General features: G+C 43.6%; 1 protein-coding gene across 2 annotated transcripts in view; it reads right to left on the bottom strand.

Annotated features, from left to right (window-relative positions):
* The window catches only part of NFX1 (nuclear transcription factor, X-box binding 1), a 59,735-nt gene extending 40,926 nt beyond the window's left edge, over positions 1 to 18,809 (bottom strand). For both annotated transcript variants that reach the window (XM_080938504.1, XM_080938505.1), the window contains exons 1-7: positions 18,737 to 18,809; positions 13,144 to 14,133; positions 6,531 to 6,689; positions 5,983 to 6,060; positions 4,091 to 4,196; positions 1,543 to 1,614; positions 497 to 636 (exon numbers count right to left, since the gene is read on the bottom strand). In XM_080938504.1, the coding sequence (XP_080794630.1) occupies positions 497 to 636; positions 1,543 to 1,614; positions 4,091 to 4,196; positions 5,983 to 6,060; positions 6,531 to 6,689; positions 13,144 to 14,133; positions 18,737 to 18,761 (1,570 nt within the window). In that variant the 5' untranslated portion in view covers positions 18,762 to 18,809. The remainder of the gene's footprint in view (positions 1 to 496; positions 637 to 1,542; positions 1,615 to 4,090; positions 4,197 to 5,982; positions 6,061 to 6,530; positions 6,690 to 13,143; positions 14,134 to 18,736) is intronic.
* Positions 18,810 to 21,902: the final 3,093 nt, after the last annotated feature.

Below are 21,902 nucleotides of genomic sequence, written 5' to 3'. Positions count from 1 at the left end.
GCCATCAAACAAGAGTGTCGGGTGAACTACTACAGACAGGAACAGTGAGAACTCTGGAGCCAATGAACTGGTGAACAAGCTCCAGCAGCCAGGAGCTGCTGAGAGCAGCCTGTTCTACAAGCAGCCTTTGCTTTGCTGAGTTTCATTTCTTCCCCTTTCCTTTTCTTCTATTCTGAGGCAGGGTCCGGCTGGATCATAACATACACATGCTTAATTTCACAAGTTTGCTTATAACTATGCTGAGGTTGAGCAGTTGTCAAAGTGACTCTAGCAGTTGATGCATTGTCAGCATTGCATGAAGATGCTAGCTGCTTCACCCTAAACACCCTGGTAAGTATAAGCGGAGACCTCACTATGGACCTGTGTTTGATCCCTGTTCCTTGGACTCTCCCTCTAGTGTAGGCTTCTATGAAGCAGTTTTGTTGTAATATAACTGATCCACCATACAATTCCAGAAATGCTATGAGCAGAGCTAACAGGAGCGTACACAACTTACCCTGGTTCAATATAATCTGGCAAGGCTGGCATTGACCCCCATGGCACAGTTCAGCACAGTGGTGCTGACCACAGTTCAAAATATTTTCACACGCATTAGAACAGTGGACTGAGACAGGCTGACCACAGCGAACCGTGTGCCTATAAAGACAGACACAAATACATCACCCGAAGTTCCCACTACACAGACTGAATAACAGTAAAACCCAAGCTGTTCCCTCAATACCCAGTAAACATTTCTCTTGACTTTGCTCTTCCCAACTTTTTCTAAGTGTTTCCTTCAAATTTTTAATTAATTTTGTGTAGACATATTTGTAAATAGGTGTGCAGGTGGCCATGGAGGCCAGAGTCATATTCCCAGAGCTGGAGTGACCAGCTGTTGTAAGCTGCCCAACATGGGTCCTGGGAACAAACTCAGATCCTTTTCAACAGCCATGCACTTTTATCACTGAGCAATCTCGCCAGATCCTCCTACCAGTTTTTATTTCAAAATTCTCCCCACCTCTCCCTCTCTTCCTCTCTCCCTCCCTCCCTCTCCCTCCCTCTCTCCTATTCTCTACTCTGCCTTTCTCTCTATGCTGTTTTCTAATTAGTGGTGGAACAAGAGCTAGGTCTGAAAATGTGTCCTAGTCCACTGAGCAGCATGCAGGAGGGAAAGAACCCTGGAAGGATGAGACAAATCTGTTCCACTGTCGCATTGCCTGGAGCTGCCTGTCTTCCTCTAACAACCAGAAAAGAAAGGACTCAATGTGCACCCAGATCTGTTACACTCAGACCAGAAGCGCAATCCTATTTTCCTGGGATCAAGCCACAATACTTAACAAGACAGGAGACAGGACTGTTTCTAGCTTGTGTTAATAAGTACCCTGATTTTGCTGGCTTACCCTTTCATCCCTAGAGGTCCCGAAAGCAAGGCCACAGAGACGGCAGGAATGACTTTATATACCTGCCACTCACCTGTATCTGCTTACTAATCTTTTACGTTAGACACTCACAAGTAAAACATGCATATGAAAACTGACTTCTTCAGTCCAATTCTAATTTTACCTCGTCCGTCCACATTCACATGTTTTAGTTGTAAACGCAGGGCAGGGTGGGCAGGGTCCAGGATGGCAGAGACTGAGAAAAAGAGGAAAAGAAAGCTTCAACGAATAAACCATTTCTATGTACCAAAGCTAAACCAAAGCTGCCTCAGCTGTGTTATACCTTGAGTATAGCAACGTGAAAGCCAATCTCTTACTGTCAACGTGACACAACAGGAAAGAGAAAACCTTCGCTAGAAAGACTTGCTTTCATCAGATCGTCCTGTGAGCATGTCTGGGGACACCATCTTAACTGTTAATTGTTGGGAAAGGACCTAACCCACTGTGGGTGGTCCTTGGCGTATAAGCAAGCTGCCTAAATATTAGTCGAGGAAGAGTCTGTATGCAGCATTTCTCCTGGCCTCTGCTTTAGTTTCTGCCTCCAAATTCCTGCTCCCATTTTTCCCCTGGCTTCCTTTGATAATAGGTTCTGATTCATAAGATATAATAAACCCTTTCAGTAAATAACCCAGTTAATTAAACCTAATCAGTTTTTGTGTGTGTGTATGTGACAGCAACAAAAGCATATTAAAACAGGCAACAAATAGGCCTACTATGGAATGTCTTTAAGAACAACTATATTTTTAAAAAGATGAGACAGCACATAATGTCAGCACTGAAGAGGCACATTTGAGGTCAGCCTGGTCTATATAATGAGTTTTAGGCCAGCTGATCACACAGTAAGACTGCTATAAAAAAAAAAAAAATCAATGGATAATATTTGTATGCGGAAAAAGTTGTTGGCATTATTATCTCAGAATAAAATAATCATTTTAAAAAAAACAAAAGTAAAACCCTACTCAAAATACTAGTTTTGCTTGAATTCAACAAAGATGACACATGAAAATATATGGCCTTGGTCCAGCTATAATAGTGTATGTGTCTACTTTCTATAATCATGTGTGTACACACTTCTTATAATAGTGTGTGTTTCTACTTTCTATAATAGTGTGTGTGTCTACTTTCTATAATAATGTGTGTACATACTTCTTATAATAGTGTGTGTGCACACTTCTTATAATAGTGGGTGTGCATACTTCTTAGAAGAGCACTTACTGACATGTGCAAGAGCCTGGGTAGGATTCTCCGAAGGGAGGGAAAGTGGAAAAGAGGAAGGAGAAAGCCACAGTGCTCACATCTACCAAGACCAGAAGTACAGAACTGTTCTCATCAGCTGGTCATAACCAGGTACTGGGCTGACAGTTACGATGCAAAGGCTGACAAGGGGACAAGAGGCTGTGGGAGGAACTGAGCTTAGTGATGTGCTCTACTAGAACTAGACATCTGAGCGCAGTGCTGTATGGAAGCTAGAATAAGAAAATAAAATCACAAAGTGTAATTTTAGCATTTCAGATAAATATTGTCTTCATGCAAAACTACTGTCAATTATAGACTGGTCAAGAAATTCGCTGAACAATATCCTTGGAAGTTAAGGAAAAAAGTACATTTACTGTGTGTATGGTGAACATGTGGGTCAAGTTGCGAGTCAGCTCTCTTCGTTCACCATGTAGCCTCAGGCCTCAGTCTTGGCAGAAAGCACGTACCCAAGTCATCTCACCTAACCCGCCTTTTGGGATTTTCTAAATTGTGGAGAAGTGGCTTCTGCTAGGCTGAGGCTGAGGGAAGCCACAGCTATAGCATAAAGCCCATCTCACAGGTGCCCTGCTGGCTTCATTCCTAGAAAGGAGAGTAACAGTAAAGGTGGAAGCACACATGCTCCTCTGGCTTCCACACGATAATGGATTCTCTATGACTGCTCCACACATGTACCATGTGATTTTGATGCTGTTCATCCCCCAAACCCCCACACACACTCTGCCTTCCCTTATTCTCCCTCCCCAGTCTACCTGGTCCCCTTCTACTTTAATGTCTTAAAAGAGAGAGAGAGAGAAAAAAAAAAAAGAAAAACAAAAAAATCTGGAATCTAGCGGCTGGAGATGGGTTGGTAATTAAGGGCACTTGCCGCAAGTCCCAGCTTACAAGTGTCTGTCTGCATTCTGGGAAGGGGTATTCTAATGATGGCAAATGTAATCCTTTAGGGATTAAAGAAAACTGGAGTAAAGTCTAATTCAGTGGGCTACTGAATTTGTGAGAAACAGAAACAAATATTCTTTACACCCTCAACGCGCTACCGCACAGGCTGCCGCACAAATAAAAGCCTTCCCTGGTTGCTCTACAGACACCTATAAAGTTTCGGAAGCTCTTTTCTTCTTAGAGCCAGCAGTATACAGCAGGATTATTGGCTTTGACATCCAGCTCTATGACTCTGAGAATGACACTTCACCTCTCTGAGCCACGTCTGTACAGTGGAAACCATCATACCTACACACCGCAGGGCTGTGGAAAGGATTTCACTATGTAGTGGGGAGTCTGCTGAAGATTCAGTGCTCAGCAAATGGTCTGCATCACTCTCTCCCCCTTCTTGTTACACGAAAACACTATGCACACTCAAAGCCACTGGCTAGCAGAGCACTTCCACGGGGAATCTCCAGAAGTCTAGTTTTCCAACTTACAGGTTACAGGAATGTGGACAGTCCTGGCCAGGCTGTTTCTTTCTACAAACCTCACCACAACTATGTGGAATTTCATTTCTGCTCCATTCAGGATTCTTTACTTTGCCTACAACAAATCAAATGGGCGAGTCAATGCTATAAATTTCAACCATATTCTCAACTTTTATAAAACAGCTAGATGATGTGAAGCTTGAGCAAGGTCTCAAGAGTGCAACACCTAAGTTACTGTACACTCTGAGACAAAGCTGGCTTTAACGCTACTTATCAGACAATCTACTGAGCACAATTAATCTTAATGTCAACATTACCTTAGAAAGATAAGGAGCTTTTCCCAATGAAAATGACATCGACTACTGAACACAATCTATTTTTTAAAATATTTACTAGATAAGCCATTAATAAATCTTCCTAAACTGACAAGTATCTGTGGTAACGATCAGAAGAAGAAGGAGGAGTGCCAGGGCACAGCTCAGTGGTAAGGCATTTCTTACCATGCCCTGGGATCTGCTCCAGTGCTGAGGGGAGCTCACGGGGTGGGTAAAGAAAGGGATTGAACACAGAAGAGGCTGTGAGATGGACAGAGAGAGCCCCACAAAGGAGCCTGGCTCTGAAGCTTTCCAGGAGGCATAAAAGGACTGTACTTTCATAGTCAATGTTTGTACAGATCTTCATGGACACCTCTTTAACCTTGGACTACAGAGTGAAATGCTATCTCAGAAAAGCCAAAATAAATATATATCCTTTAAAATAATTAAGGTTTGCTACAATTCTGTCTGCCTGACTTGCCAGTGACATCTTATGTCTAATGTATATTATCTTCCCAGTATGATACTCAATCAAGAATATTCATTCCCTTTACTAATACCGAATTAATATCCCAAATTCAGATTTTGGTATAAAATATACAACCAGCAGATTGCACACAAAGAGAAGCTAACATAGGAAGGGATTAACAAAAGGAGCTTCCTTTGGGGAAATATAGCACTTGAAGTGCAACAGTTAAATAAAGATTCAAGAAGGGGGAGGGGTGTTGGGGAGTGGGTGGGAGGGGTATAGCTCAGTGGCAGAGTGCTGGCCTAGCTTTCCTGAGACCCTGAGTTTGACTCCGGAACCACAAAAAGGGTAGGGGTGGACAACATATTTGCTAGTGAAAGAATCAAGTAACTGAGCAATTGCTAGCCATTGTTAAAAAAAAAAAAAAAAAAAAAAGACTGTAAGTAAATTGGTTAGGACAATAAAGCTAGCATACAAAAAGAAATAGAACAAGCTAATTTTTTTTTAATGAAAGTAATGGTCAAAAGTATTAAGGGAGTCATACTGCCAAAAAGTTAATTGCATAAGTCCATATGGCCACTGTGCCTGATGAGTTTTGAACACAGTTTCAGTAAAACAACAAAGGCAGATGCAGAAACCTAATGGTTCAAAGGGAGAAACAAACTGTCAAGAAACAAAATGAACTAAGAGATTAATCATTAAAAGAAATGAGAAAAAAGACACACAGCAAGCAGTAGGAATTCATCTGGACCAAAGAAAGCTGATACTATTAAAAATCAGGAGAGTGGCTGGACAGGGTGGCATGTATTTAATCCCAGCACAGAAGTCAAAGGCAAGTAGATCTCTGTGAGTTCAAATCCAGCCCGGTTTACATAGTAAGTTCCAGGCCAGCCAGGGCTAACACAGTGAGACCCTATCTCAAAACAAAACCAGGAAAAACTATTCTACAAAGAGCGAAGTTTTGTGTTATCAATTTATAGAAAATCTTTCTCCATTATAAAGACACATGGTTTATTTCTTACTAAACACAATTTTTACTCATGATATCCTCTTATAACTTCTCAAAGGAGCCCTGAGACCACTGAAGTGAGTGCTACAGTGTATATACACACACTTACCACAGAAACAAGTGTAGGTATTGGGAACATGTGCAGAAACATTCTGACAGGCAGGGCACCTCCAACCACTCTGGCCATCTGGAGGGGGGGGGATATATTAAATACAATTTCTTTCCACAGTGTAAGTTGGATTAGGGATATAGCTCATTGGTAGGAATATGCTTTGTCTACACAAGGCCCCAGGCTTAATCTTTGCACCCTCCTGAAAAAGCAGCACAGTTAAAAAAAAAAAAAAAAAACCTCTAGCCAAGTATAGTGGCATACACCCTTAATACACCCAACACTCAGAAGACAGAAGCAGGATCTCTGTCAGTTTGAGGCTAACCTGTTTTAGTGAGACCTGTCTCAAGAAAAGGTAAATTTATAGGAAATCACACCCTTGAAGTAGTTAGGATAAAAATGCTGAGTGTTACCAGACATGTAAGAAAGATATCCATAGTCTTAAGTAATTCTTACCCTGGGCTGCACCCCAACAAGTGTATTCTGTCCTATCGCTTTACTTCTGAATAAAGTGAGTAAAAACCACCCAGGAGACAGAAACAGCCAACCTGCGTGTGATGCTGGAGAGCGTGCCCATTTCTTGATGCAGTTCAAATGAAAGACGTGAAAACAGCTCTGGCAGCTCCACACTGGGGCTGTGACCTGAACCAACTCACAGCACACCATGCACTCGTATTTTTCTGCAGTTAGCTGCTCAATCAAGGAACCTGTTAAAAAAAATAAACAAGCTGAAACATAGAAAACCACCCCTCACTTCAGTCAAGGAAGAAATAAGCCATTTGAGAGGATATTCTAACAGACTCGAGGGGACACCTGATTGTGAATAAGTGGCTCTTCAGACTTTTGAGACCAAGAAAGGGCAGACTAGGCTGACGGGGACTGAGAAAAGACTCAGGTGGGACTCCCACAACAGAGGAGACATTCTCCTCAACCATCCCGGTTACTCAGAGCCGTAGCTCAGGCCTGTACTCCCAGGCTTCAGGAGACTCACTTGAGCTCACAATTTCAAGACCAGCCTGGCTATAATAAAACTGTTTCAAAATATCCCAAATAAAATAATACATAATAGTAAGCACTGACAAGACTTAGGAGCACTCAATCATCTGTCATTGTCACTTTATATACTTACACCTTTTCGTGTCTCCACTTCAAGTATTACCACACCCAGCTAGATCTTCTCTTATTCGATACTTAAAGTTTATCAATAAGCAACATTTTGTTGTTGAGACAGTCTTACTATAGGAATCACATTAACATCAGTCCTCCAACACCAATCTCCGAAAAGCTACAACTGCAGAGATGCACCCCCAGCACCTGTCTTATGACAACCATTTTATAATCCAGTTGTAGTGAAGTTGGGCTACTAAGATACACATATCTTTATGTGGATAGATGGTGACAAGCTGTGGAGCCCAACAAGTTCCTACTAAATCCTTTACAGAAGCTTTCTCTCACACTCCACATTGTGTCAGCAGCTTGTACAATATGTTTAGAACCCAATTTCTGCTGTTCTTGTCATGGTCTAAGCTGTGTTCTGTTACCTGGATTATTACAGTGTGTCTTGCTAGTTTTCTTCCTCTGTTGACCATAGTGGTAAAAACAGCAAACTGCAAATTAAGCCTGGCCTGGTAAATGTGTGATAGCAATCCTAGCTACTTGGCACTCTCGTACACTTCTTGTTAGTTACCAATTAGATACAACAACAATAAACCAAAAAGTGTATGAGTGCTTTGCTTGCCTATGCCCTTAGAGGCTAGAAGAAAGTGTCAGGTACCCTGCAGCCGGAGTTACAGACTTGTGAGCCACCAAGTGTGTGCTAGAAGTGAACCTGGTTCCTCTAAGAAAGCAGCCAGTGCTCTTAATGCTAAGTCACCTCCCTAGCCTCTGGTCAAAAGTTTTTATCTCATGACTATAAAAGCCCAAATCCTCAGAGCAGCTCATATGGCTCTTTATACCCTATATGGTTATTCAAGCCCTTACTGACTTCCTTCCTATTTTTCAGTCAGGTAGGGTCCTATCTGGGGTCTGCATGCTCCATACTCCACCTAGAAGACTTGCCCTAGATACCTGCATGGCTCAGCCCCTTACATCAGTATTTACTCAAAATGTGACTTCTTCATTACTCAGCCACACTTATTAAGTTACAATTCATTCCCTGGAAATAATCTATTCTTCTTCTTCCATACTGTATTTTTTCCCTCAACAATTTATAGTTATCTGATAGGGTCAGGCATAATGGTACATTTCTACAATCCTAGCACCCAGGATGCTAAGAGAGGAGGATCAAGACTCCACACCTCACCTAGGCCACATAGTCTTAAAAAAGAGAGAAGGAAACAAAACTTATCTGATAAACCATGCATTACGTATTATATTACTAATTACCGAACTACATACACAGGATATAGTCTCTTTGGGAGCAAAGATTTTCATTAGAGTGGTTCCTTGGACATAGTGGGCACCCACAATAATAAGACATAACAAATGACTCCAAAGAGGTCCTAGAGAAATAAAATTATCTCATCGGCAATAGTAACTTTCTCTTTAGTTTTATCAAAGCATGTCTAATGTACAAAACATGGTAACTGTGGAATTCTAGAGCTGCTCTGAGCCCGTAAACAATCAGGTTTCATTGCCAAGACTCTGCCTGCCCATGCTAGAACCAAGTTGTCTGATCACTGTCTCTTTTTCAGTCTACTCAGGTCTTTTCTCACTAGTGTCTCTGAAACATTTCTCAGCCATGACTGTGTCTACTGTAGGATTCTAACTGAACAGAGTGCCGGTCAAAGGACAACCTCACTAAAATAACTGGGGGAACACAGACCTGACTGCAGTTCTCAGATACACCAATACATTTTTTTATTTCAGTCTCTGACCCCCAAATCCCCACCACACAGCATCAGTGGGTGAGTGAGGTCTATCAGCCATATAGCTCTTTCCAAAACATTAAAACGTTTGTAGTACACGCTGGGCTTTGCTTTCTCCCTGCTGACACATGACGAACTTCCACACTGGCTTGATTCAGATGTGTGCTCCCCTACCCTGTCTTCTCTACAGGCAGCTGCTAAGAGTTACAGCTTGATCTCCTGTGGCTTTTCTTTTAAACTTCAATAAAACTCTCCTTGAGCTTAAGAAATAAAACCAGAAACAAGCTGTCCTAGTTAGCTTTTTATTGCTGTGATAAAAAGCCATCACCAAAAGCAGCCCAGAAAGGAAATGGTTTATTTTAGCTTACAGTTTAATCCACTATGAAGGAGGTCAGGAAAGGCACCCAGGGAAGTGATAACTGTAAAGGACCACTGCTTTACTAGATTGTGACTTCAGGCTCACCTTCAACTACCTTTCTTTCTTTCAATTAATCTGTTTTTATTTCATGTGCATTGGTACTTCTTGTTTGCATGCAATTCTGTGTAAGGGTGTCAAGATCCCCTAGAACTGGAGTTAAAAGTTTTGAGCTGCCATATGGATGCTGGGAATAGAACTTGAGTCCTCTAGAAGAACAGCCAGTGCTTCTAACTGAGGAGCAATCTCTTTAGCCCTCAGCTATCTTTCCCACACCTCCCCTCAACTACCTGCCCAGGGGTAGCATTGTCGTAAGGGAACGGACCCTCCATACCAATTACACTTTGAACAAATAAACTAGCTGGGCAATGGTGGTGCACTGGAAGCAGAGGCCAGATCTCTGAGGCCAGCCTTGTCTATAGAGTGAGGTCCAGGAGAAGCAGGGCTACAGAGAAAAATCCTGTGTTGAAAACAAATCCTTTGACGTTTCAGAGTAATGTTTTGGGCAGAGATAATCAAGGGATCTGATTACTTACTATATATAGATAAAATCATTAAAGCATTGCTAACTTTGTGTGGTGGTAGCACTGTGATCTTAAGAAAACTGGAGGGTTGTCTTTTGGATAGACATAAACTCAGAGTTGGCATATGTGGGTAAAATAACAATTTTCAGAATTTTACTTTAAAATATAACAGCAAAGAAACGAAGAAATGTGTATATAAAATACACAGAGCAAGGAGTGGTGGCACTTACCTTCAATCTGGCAGTGCTGAGGCCAACTAGCCTTATAACAGTAAGAACAACCTTTTCTAAATAAAAATAAGATGGAAGGGGCTGGCAATGTGGCTGAGTTGGAGAAATGCAGGCGGCTTTGGATTAGAGCCCTAGCATGACATGAGGTGCCGTGTGTGCTCTGGGAATCTACAATTCTAAAGTGGGAGCAAAAGGACCAATAGTCTAAGGCCAAACTCCTTCATAACTATATGGTCAATTCAAGGCCAGTCAGGGCTTCGTGAGACTCTGTTTTATATTTTTGGTTGTAAGCCTAGCTTTAAAGGCTGAGCCATCTCGATTATTTTAAAAGCTTCTTTCTTCCTCACTGGCCCAAGTTCTCATGAGTACTTTCCCTTTCTTAATGAACTATCTCTTTTTAGGAGGATGATCAAGCTGACATCCTCCTCTGGCCTCTGAGCATGTGCATGCATACACCACACACAATGTGGTAGCATGCTGGGACCACCTAATACCAGCAAAAATCAGAAGGGGGGTGTCGACTCTACACTAGAGCGGCGTCTGCAGAGTGAGACCATGGGATAAACATTCCTTTTTAATATTTACTGCAACACCAATAAGGTAAAATTCATGAGAAAGAGCTTATGTCCTGAAGTTACCCACCCAAACTCCAACACACACAGAGAGTCTTGCTAAGTACCACAGGTTGTCCTCAAACTCAGTCTTCTTTCCTTGTGCTAGGACTAAGGGTATGTTGGCTGCCATACTTATAGCTCTTTGCCTTGATAAAGAGGCAAAACAAGGAATGGCTTCAATAGTGTAAAAAGCTTTTTTACAAAGAAGGGGACAAGTAACTGTGACGAGAGAGCAAGTGCTTCTTCAGAAGATAAAGGACAAAATGTACTTACAGCAAAGTTTTCAGTCCAACAGAAGTTCTAGGGCATAGTCAGAGCCGACTAACAACTAGGTTTCAAGTGTTGTGTGGCAAGAGCACCAAATGGAAAAAAATGAGAAGGATTTGTTATGTAGGCCAAGGAGAGTGGCCCATGCCTCTAATCTAGCACCGAGAGGTAGAGAAAGAGAAGTTTTTGTTAGTTCGAGGTCAGCCTGGTCTAGATAACAAGTTCCAGACTAGCTAGGGCTACAAAAGGGACCCACACCTCAAAAAACAAAACAACCCAAACCAAGCAACAATAACAAAAGCCGGGTGTGAGGGTGGTGCATATCTTCAGTCCCAGCACCCAGAGGCCAGGGCTACATAGGAAGAAAAACAAGAAAGTCTCTCTTTTGTAACTAGTCTAAGACTAGTGGCACTGCCGTGTGAACAGGTAATGAATTAGGAACATTAGTGTATGCGATATAAGAAGGCATACTTGTTAAGAACTGGAAGAGATAAATACTATAGGGTAAGGAAAGGTCTCCTGGATATGTAACTAAATTAGCTTTCCAAACACCAATAATTTACTGGTGAAACTGAACCACAGGCCTTTAACCCTAGCACTCGGGAGGGCACAGCTCTGAGAGTTCTAGCCAGCTTGGTCTACACAGGGACTTCTACAGCAGCCAGGAGTGCACGGTGAGAACCTGTCTAAAAGGAGTTCTGTTAAAGAGATGGCTCAGTGGTGCACTAATCTCGTTGAGTACCTAAGTTCAGTTCCCAGCTGCCCCGTGGTAGCTCATAACTACCCGTAACTTCAGTTAAGCAAATCTGACCGACCCCCTTCTTCTGGCCTCAGAGAACTTCTCGGCACACACAAATATTCAAGTGTATACCCATTCAAAATAAATCTTTAACTGGTACTGGGGATGAATGCCTTTAAGAACAGCCCTCATGAGGCAGGCAGATTACTGAGTTCAGAGACAGCCTAGTCTACTTAGCAAGGGCTACATGAGACTCTCTCTTGTTTCAAAAAACAAAAGAGAAGGGGTTGGAGAGATGCTCAATACTTAAGAATATTCACTGTCTGCTTCTTCCAGAGGACACAGGTTTGATTCTCAGCATTTGTGGCTTACAATCAGCTGCAACTTCAGTCTTAGGAGTCTGACTCCTTCTGGCCTCCATGGGGACCAGGAACACATAAAAAGATTGAAAAGAAGCACACCTTTAACCGGAGGAGGGGTTAAACTGCACTTGGATGACAGAGGCTAGCAGATCTGAGTTACAGGCTACCCTGATCTACAGAGCAAGTTCCAGAGCAACCAGGGATACACAGAGAAATCATGTCTTAAAAACAAACACAAAAACCAAAATCAACAAAAAAGAAAAAAAAACAGTTTTCAGTGATGGAATGGGTGGAAGGAGAGCAGGAAGTACTATGTGTGGAAGGGCAGAATGGGGCAGCAGAGGGTAGGAGTGCTGAGGAGAGCCGGAACCAGAGTCCACAGGGGACGAGAACCAGAGAACAGAGGACGATGAGCTCAAGATGTGTTTGGGAAAACTGTTCCCTGATGATGGAGCAAAAGAACTGAAAGAAGAATAAAGGAACAACACAGGACCACTGCAATGGGCAAAAACGACAAGATGCAATGCCACAGACTACAGCCAGCAGAGGCGCCACCATGTTTCCAGGTCCTGCTCCTGCTACAACTCAAATTACTTAGGATGCTGAGGCAGGAGGATTACAAGTTCAAGCCCTGCCTGAGTTATATAGAACAAATTCAAGGTCATCCTGGGTTACCTTATAAAGACTGTATCTCAAATTTAAAAAAAAAAAAAAAATGGGGTTATAGCTCATTGGGGGATAGCTTGTAACCCTGTCCCAAGCAAACAAGTTAAAAAGAGGGCTGGAGAGATGGCTCAGTGGTTAAGGGCACTGACTGCTCTTCCAGAGGTCCTGAATTCAAATCCCAGCAACCATATGGTGGTTCACAACCTTCTGTAATGGGATTTGATGCCCTCTTCTGGTGTGTCTGAAGACAGCCGGAGTGTGTTCACATAAATGAAATAAATAAGTAAATAAATCTTTAGAGAAAAAAAAGGAGAGATTGAGGACAGCAATGAGTCGGTTCAGAATCTAAGCAGATGCAGAATTAATGTAGAGATCTCACCATGTTATCTTTTTTCTTTTCTGGCTTCTCGATTATATGAATGTGTTGCTTACAAATTAGTACCAAGCTACATCTTTCTGCCCTTTAGGCATACTTACCTGTATGTGTTTCCACATTCTTCAGCATATGGTTCTGTTTGCCTCTGGGAAAAGGGGATCGCACTTGAGGATCCTGTCTCCTTACAGCATTTTTCTCTTGATCAGCTCTTCTGGAAGACTTGTTGACAACTGCCAAACTCCCAGTATCACAGGCTGCCTTCGTTGATCTTTCTCTGAGATTATCCTTTGGAATGGGGGGCATGTTGGTTTTGGGCCCTGCATTTATATGCCGCTGACTCTCTTGTTTTGGTGGGTTCCTGCCTGGCCGTGGTCTGGCCCCCTCCACTTCCCAGGGAGGCCTTTTCTGGGGATATCTTCTCTGCTCATTCCGTCTGCACACATACGGGTCCACTACAGGTTTTCTACAGGAGGCATCTGAAGAGTCAGAGTGGGAAATCGCCACAGGTCTGGTATTTTCGTCCTCAGACTTTGGGCTCATTCTATTACCCCAGTCGTTTCTGAGTCTCCCTCTGGCCTTTGGTCCTCTGCCATAGTTGTATATAAGCTGTGTTGCTTTTTTGGGTTTCGCTCCCCTGGGATCTGCAATAACCACCTCCTTCTCGCTCTCAGAAGGGCTGTGCTCTCTAGGGTTTGTTCCACCCTCAGACCTGGCTACACTTTCTAAACTAGATGTGTCTGACGTCTGCTCAGTGAGTCCTTGTGCTTTCTTGATTCTGTTTTGGTGCTTTTCAGTCCTTAATTTCTGCCATGGCTGATTCTGAAGGCCATGGTTCTTGAATGATTTATTAGATGACTGGAAAAAGCCCTGTGGACTCTTAGGTTTACTTCCAGAGGTGTAACTGTGCTGATGAACTGCAGAGACATCATCGTAAGGGACGTGTCTAGGAAGGTGGCAGGGAGGTGAGGAACTATAATTTCTTCTGCCAATCCTACTAGAATCTAGTCTTCTTTGGGTCCCACAATTTAGACCAGTATTTTTTCTCTCCTGAGGAATGAACTCAGCAGCATCTGTATTAAATTTAAAAGTGCCTAGGAAACAAAAAATAGACATCTGGTAAGAAATGAATGTCGCTTATGGAGCTCATAAGACTCTAAAAGGCACAACTAAAAAAAAAATATTCTAAAATCATTGAGATTGGTCTCTTGTAAAAAGTCTCAGGCTATGAGTCCCTGTGAGGGACGGTTAGTATCTCATGTCTAGTAGCACACTGATAGCCACTGATGGCTAGGCCATCAAACATTATGAATATGCATTTATCGAGAAATCTTAGGAGAGCCAAAGTCAGGAACAGTGGTATGTACTGTGGTCACCTCGCTTGGGATTCAAATTCAAGGAGAGCTTGAGCTACAGAAGAACCTACAGCCAAAACCAAACCCTAGAAAGAGAGCAGAGCATGCTGGTACATGCTCTATTCCCACAGGGGAGAGGTCCAGACAGGACAATCACAAGTTTAAGAACAGCCCAGGTTCCACAGTGAGACTTTGTCTCTATAAAAAAAATAAAGGTCAGATTTAGGGATGAGAGGTTCCATGTGGTCTTTCAAAATACTATAGCAGCATTGCATAACAGCAGTAAACAGGCTTTGGAATTAGCTAAGCTGGGTTTAAAGTCTGAATGAACTTAAGACTATCACCTGACCACCCTTGGCCTTAGTTTCCACATCTATAACAAAGGACAACAATTCTTTCAAAGGATTATCCTGGCACATAAAAGCCGCCACATTGATAATATTAGCACAGTGAGTATGCAGTCTCTTTCTTCCCCCTGGAAATATACTTTGGATTCTTCATATGTAACTCCTACAATACATTCTAAATTTTTCAAGTCTTAAAACTTAACCTTACTTTAGTATCAGCCCACTCATTTCCCTGCCAAGGTGATTCTGAGTATAGCCAGCTGGGTTCCTGAAACCAAAGCAATCATCTGCCAGGGATGGGACATGGAGGTGTATACCTTTAATCCCAGCACTCCGGAGGCGCAGGCAAGCAAACCTCTGTAAATTTGAGGCTGGTGCACATAGTGAGCTTTGGTCAGTCAGGGTTAGTGACTTTGTCATAGTGAAAGATAGAGAGGGAAAAAGGGAAGGAGGGAGGAGAAACTATCTGTCTAATGACACAAAACTAATCTGAGTTATAGTAGCAATCAACAGTATAAAACATGAATTTAAGTCCTTGCCTACCATTTATTGTTTTTTTTTAAAGATTTATTTATTTATTATATATAAGTACATGGTAGCTGTCCTCAGACACACCAGAAGAGGGCATCAGATCTCATTACAGATGGCTGTGAGTTACTATATGGTTGTTGGGAATTGAACTCAGGACCTCTGGAAGAGCAGCCAATGCTCTTAACCACTGAGCCATCTCTCCAGCCCCATTTACTGTTTTAAATCCTCTATCTTTTGAGAAATGACCTCATTATATAGCTTAGGCTGGCTTCAAAAAGGCAATACTCCTTTTCCAATATCTCTGATCTATCACAGTGTAGGCCATAACGTCCTGCTTTATGCTTTCATGTGTTGCCTGTTTTCTCTATGCAATGGAGAACAGAATCCCTACATCAGCGTTGCTAGGGCTGCTAAGCAAAACAAGTTAACAGCACTCCTACAGTGGTTAAAACAGTGCCTTATTATTGCTCTTAGAGCCACCAACGATCTGAACACTGATTCCAATGAGTACACAGCAAAACCTGTGGATTTCAAGTAAGACCTGGTACTTAATATGGGCCACACATTCTTTTAAGCACTTTCCAGGTATTAACTTCTGTATTCTGTTTTAAATATGTACATGTAGGTATCTCTGTGGTGTGTCTACCATATGTGTGTAGGTGTCCTGAGGTAAGAAAAGGTATCAGATCCCCTGGAGCTGGAGTAACAGGAAGTGTGAGTCACCTGGTGTAGATGCTAAGAACCAAATTTGGATGCTCTGGAAGAGCAGACAGTGCTCAAGCAGCTGAGAAAACTGAGTAGCTTGCCCAAGGCCACAGGCACTCCAAGGTTCCTCAGAATTCCACCTCAGGACATGTAGCACTGGTGACTTCTGCTCATACTCACACTGCACATGGACAGAGGCAAGGCAAACAGTACCATAGCGACACAGTGACGAACTGGTGAGATCATAAAGGCCATAGAGAAACATCTCATTCAATCCAGGATTTGTCCCACACACGTTCACACAGGTAGGGGTGGAGTGAAGGGCTTCACAAATGGCAAGAGGATTAAATGAACTCAGAGGAGCAGAGGTATTCTGGAAAGATGAAATAAATTTAAAAGTGGGAATGGTAAACTGCCAAGAGGTGCTGTATAGTTCTCTCCTGCTTGAAGAAGCAAGGATGGAGAGGGGGTCAGAAAAAGGCCAGTAGCCTGGTAAAGGATGTTTCATATTGAACAGCCATACATAGCTATGTTTTTGCTAGACCTAAGCAAAGCCCTCAGGAAAACACTTAAAGAGGGTTGAAAAGATGGCTGAGCTCACTGGCTGCTCTTCCAGAGGATCCACATTCAATTCCCAGCACCCATTTGGCAGTTCACAGCTGGCTTTAACTCCAGTTCCAGCGAATTCAACACCCTCACAGAGATATAATACATAGTAAAAAAAAAATTTAAAGAAAGATCCATAAAGACTTGAGGAAAGGGACACATGAATCAGGAAGCTGTCCCATGGCATAGGTGAGAGACATTTCACTATTTTAAGTAGAAGTTCCTCCATTAGTGAGATGTCTTCTAACCAAGGCAACATTCTAATATAAAGGGTACCAGAGACCCAACAAAACACAGCAATGAGAAAGTAATCCAACCAGGCAGTGCTGTCCACAGACAAAGCTGGCACTAGAAAGTCTGAAAATACGGGGTAAAATTTCATCCTAGATCAGTCTGTTTACAGACCTTACTTAGGGCAGTGGTTTACAACCTGTGGATTGTGAGTCCTTCAGGAGTAAAGAACAACCCTTTCAGAGGGGTCACCTAAGACCTCCGGAAAACACGAATATTCACATTATGATTCATAACAGCAGCAACCCTACAGTTATGGAGAAACAATTTTCTGGTTGGGGGGCTCACCACAACATAAGGAACTGTTTTAAAGGGTCACAGCATTAGGAAGTGGGTGAGCTAGACACGATGTTAAAGAACAAAGACAATGCTGTGGGGTGTGTCGTAGGTAACCTACAGCACAATTCCAGAGACTGGCCCTCACTCAACTACTTCAAATGCCTAAGGGTGTGGAAATGTGTCAGGATGAAGATGAACAGATTCAATTTAGAGGGCTAGTGAAGGCCTGGAGAGAGAGGGTGACAAAGTATCTGCCTAAGTTCTCCACTCTCCAAGATGATTTTTATATCCAAGTCAAGAGTAGGGCACAGCAATGCAATGTGTTCTTCCACTCTTACTGAGACAGGGCAAAGGACACAGTACTCATCCCACAGTCACACCCACAACTTAACAGTGCCCCATCAATTTGTCAGAAGCACAATTGTAATCGAGCCAATGTTGGACAGGGCTGTGCAGATTTTCAGGAAGAACGAGCCATTTAGTCACAGTGGGTTGTGACGAGTGTTCTTTTTGACTTTTTAATCATAATGTTAAAAGCATGTTGTTGATAGAGCCTCCTGTTTCAGCCTCTGGAGCGCTGGTATTAAAGATGTGAGCCACCATGTGACACCTCTGAGACATTTGGCTTACTTAAAAAATATTTTTTTCTTTTAATAGTGTGTGCCTGTGTCGGCAAGGGCGCTTTAAAGGGCGAGGGGGAGAAGAGGATATATGCCATGTATTTGCTGATGCCCTCTGTGGCCAGAAGAGGGCGTTAGGTCGCCTACAGCTTACAGGTGGTTGTGCAAGCGGACCGTGACTACTCTGGAAGAGGAGCTAATGTAATGTTCTTAAACATTTTATCACCCCAGCTTCTTGGTTCACTTTTACATGTAGGTAAATGTGCACTAATACCTCATGCAAAATGTTTATTTTTATTGCTGTCCACAAAATTTGAAAGCCCGAATCTACCATCATGAAGAAAATGGAAATAACGTATATTAACAGTCAAATGAATATGTCTCTACCGCAGGGTAGCTCCAGGAGAAGTGAGTCAACAATTAGGAACCGAACAGGGAGGGTCTGGGAAGTAGCTTACTGACTGCAAACTGACAGATGAGGTAACTGAGACTGGATCACACCCGTCACGCGCCGCGAGATGGGATTTCAACCCCGAGGGCCGGGCCCGCTCACTCCCGCGCGCGGAACCCGCCACTCCGAGAGGTTAAGGACACACCCCTAGCACGACGCGCAAACTCGCTGGAGTCCAGGGCCCACTACGGAGAGTCGCCTACGCCGGACTCGGCGCTGCGCGGCCTCGGGAAGGCCGCAAGGAGCCCCGCGGGGGCGCAGGACGCCCACGCCTGCTCCCTTGACGCGGAGACCAGCCCGCCCTCCTCGGGAACCCAGGGGCCGAGCCCCACCACCCTGTGGGAGATGGAGGAGGGTTCCGTACGTGCAGCGCGCGTGGCTTGGCCCTCGCGAGCCACTGTCCGCGCGCAGCACGCACCCCACTTGCCAGCGCAGTGGCCCGAACCCTTCCGATCTTCTAGCTGACTAGACTGCTGGACCCTAGAGGTCCCGCGCGGGGAACCAGATAGTACCTGAGACCGGAGGCGCCTCCGCCATCCCGTGCCGCAGCACCTCAAGCGAGCCCGGCCACCGAGCAAGGGCTGTCACCTGGTCACGTGTCCCGGATTTCCGGCGCCGAGAGACTATTCGTTCCTACGCGCGTGTAGACAGCCAAGGGGGTGGTGCCGCCTGAACACACAGTGAGATGGCGCATTTGAGACGTCAGACAAATGCGCCGACCCGGGCAAAACCAGGGGGCGGAGGAGGGGGCGGGGGAGGGGGCGGGGGAGGGGGCGGGGGCGGGGGGAGATGTGGCTGAAGGGGGCCGCGACCGCGGGATCTAGTGCCCGAACTTGGGTAATTATTTTCGAGAGATGCTGTGTTCTCCAAGTCCTGCTATCCGCCCAGCTTCAAATGTCCTTCAGATAAGAGTCGGCCTGGAGTGGCTCTCGCAGGCAGCTAAGAGGGGGCCACTATAGTAATCAAAGGGCATTGTGGAGGAAAAGACTGCAAAACAATAAAAGGTTACCTGCCAATGGCGGTAGCCTACAACACCAGGACCTGGGGAGGCAGAATTAGGGGTGGAGTGGGATGTGGTGAGTTCCAGGTCATCCTGGGCTACCTATCCCTCTCTGTGTAAAACGAAACAAATATCGGAGGGGCTAATTGCAAATGAGCCACAAAACCGTGGGCAAATAACAAATACAAATGCACACCAACTGAGGGAGAAAGTTTGAAGTTAATGTTTTTGGTGGGATGGAGTTGGGGCAGTGCTGCGATTTAGCCCCTATTGGTATACAGGCGTTCTACTGGCCTGCTCCCAGGGACCAGGTGCTGCCAGTGTGCACTGCATATAAAAGGACACTCCGCCACTCACCAGCGTCCTCCTCCCCTTCTCTCTGCCTCATAGCTTTGTTCTGTCTGTCTGTCTGACCGGCCACGTGTCACTTGCCTGCCTCTATTCCTTTCCCAGGCCCTCACTCTTGCTTCCCCCCCCCCCCCCAATAAACCTCTTTTATACCAGTTCTTGTATGTCACAATTTGTCAAGGCCTTGCAGTAGGATCTTCCTTGTCTCTGCCTCCTTTATAGTAAAATATAATCTTCCAAGGGGAGGTGTGGTGACCCAGGCCTTTAATTCCCGAACTCTGGCAGCAGAGAAAGTGGTTTTCTGTGAGTCTGAGGGCATCTCATGTACATAGCAAGTTCTAGGCTAGCCAGAGCTACTGTATGATCCTGTCTCAAACATTCTCCACTATGTGACCATTTTGGTTTCAGGGCTTTTGCACTTCCTATGTCTATAGACTAAGAAGCCTTTTACCGGGTAGCTTAGCCTACCCCTAACCCAGCAAATTCAGGAGCCATATTTAAAAAACTGACTCAGAAAGGTGGGGCATGATAGTGCTGTACTTTACCATTTGCAGTAGTGAGACCACCAGAGAGACAAGGATGCAGTGGAGGGGAGAGAATGGAAGTTGGTGGGCAAGCTGCAGACTCAACGGGCATTTTTGAAATGTAGTAGGATACTACTTGTTCTCAAATTACTTTACTCCAGGTCTTCAGAGCACAGCAAAGACCAATGTTTTAACAAACTTTGAACAAAGTCTTGGAGTTTACAAAGTCAAATGAAGATGGCAATTTATCACTGACACCAAAATCAACCAGCCTAAAAGAGGCCAAATGATCGTATTTTCAACCAGAAGTTCTTTATATAACAGAGTCCTGGCTTAATTCTCAGCAGCAGACACCTCATGGTCATCACACAGTACTACAATGAACTCTGAAGCTCTGTAAAGGTTGAATTGAAGGTCCTCCACTCACTAGAGTTTCGTGATTATGTTATCTTTAGTCTTTTAGTAGTGATTTACTGCCAACTTCCATATCTGAGCTAACATTTTTGTGAGTGTTAGGTAAAACCCTTGGAATACATGTTATTAAACTCAGCAGACCACTAGCTTCAACCGAACATAAAGCTAAGAATTAAAACCATCAGTAATTGACAGGATATCCCGAAGAGCAAGACATTCAAAGTTGGTTCAGGACATACGATATCAATCTCTGTCCAGTTCTCTGACTCAGTCTCCATTGGTAGCATATCTCAGATCAGACCCGTGTATAGTCTTTTCCACCATTCAGCATTCTAGTCTTTAGAATATGTTCATGGGAGCTGGAGAGGTGGCTCAGTGGTTAGGAGCACTGGCTGCTCTTCCAGAGGTCCTGAATTCAATTCCCAGCAACCACATGGTGGTTCACAACCATCTGTAATGGAATCCTTCTGGTGTGTCTGAAGAGAGCAACAGTGTATATATATAATAAAGTTTTTAAAAACTGCTCATGGTTCAACATACACAATTCTTGAAATAACTTATGGAGATAAGAATAAGATGGTTTCAAAAGCAAATACAGGTTAAAACTCTGATTTTGTAGAACTTCCCCTGAACTATACCACAACATTCCATTACTAGATAGGATAAATGAAGAATTTGAATTTCTTAAATAATTCAGGCTTTGCCAGGAACATAAAGTAGACCCATCCTGGAGTTGTCTATGTAGACCAGGCTGGCCTTGAACTCACAGATCTATTTGTCTCCCAGGTGCTGGAATTAAAGATGTGTGCCACCATGCACAGTAGGTGAAGCATCTTATTTTGGTTTTCTCTAAATTAATGAATTTGAAGATTTAAAAAAAAAAAACAGATCTCACTTGAAAAGCAAGTTAGGCCTTAGGTTTCATGATCTTTCTATCGTAAGTCTCTTTATTGCTCTAAGTATTGGTGTACAACACCACATTCTATGTTGAATTGGAACAGTTCTCTTTAAAAAATAACTTATTTATCTTTATTTTATGAACATTGATTGGTGTTCTGCCTGCATATATGTCTGTGTGAGGGTATGGTATCAAAGTACCTGGAATTGGAGTCACAGACAATTGTGAACTGCGATGTGGGTGAACCCAGGTCCTCAAGAAGAGCAGCCAGTGCTCTTAACTGCTGGGCCATCTCTCCAGGCCCTGATTTTTTTTCTTTTTTAAAAAGGATGTTTTAAAATTACATTTAGTGAGTCTGTGTATATGTACATATGTGTATCACGATATGCATGTGGAGGTCAGAGGACAACTTGTAAGAGCTGGTTCTTTCCTTTCACCTATAGGTCTGAGGGATCTGACTTAGGTTACCAGCCTAGCAGCAAGTGCTGTATCTG

This window comes from Micromys minutus (genome assembly GCF_963924665.1).
Source record: "Micromys minutus genome assembly, chromosome: 26".
NCBI classification, from domain to species: domain Eukaryota; kingdom Metazoa; phylum Chordata; class Mammalia; order Rodentia; family Muridae; genus Micromys; species Micromys minutus.
This window is presented reverse-complemented; position numbering and strand designations above follow the sequence as displayed.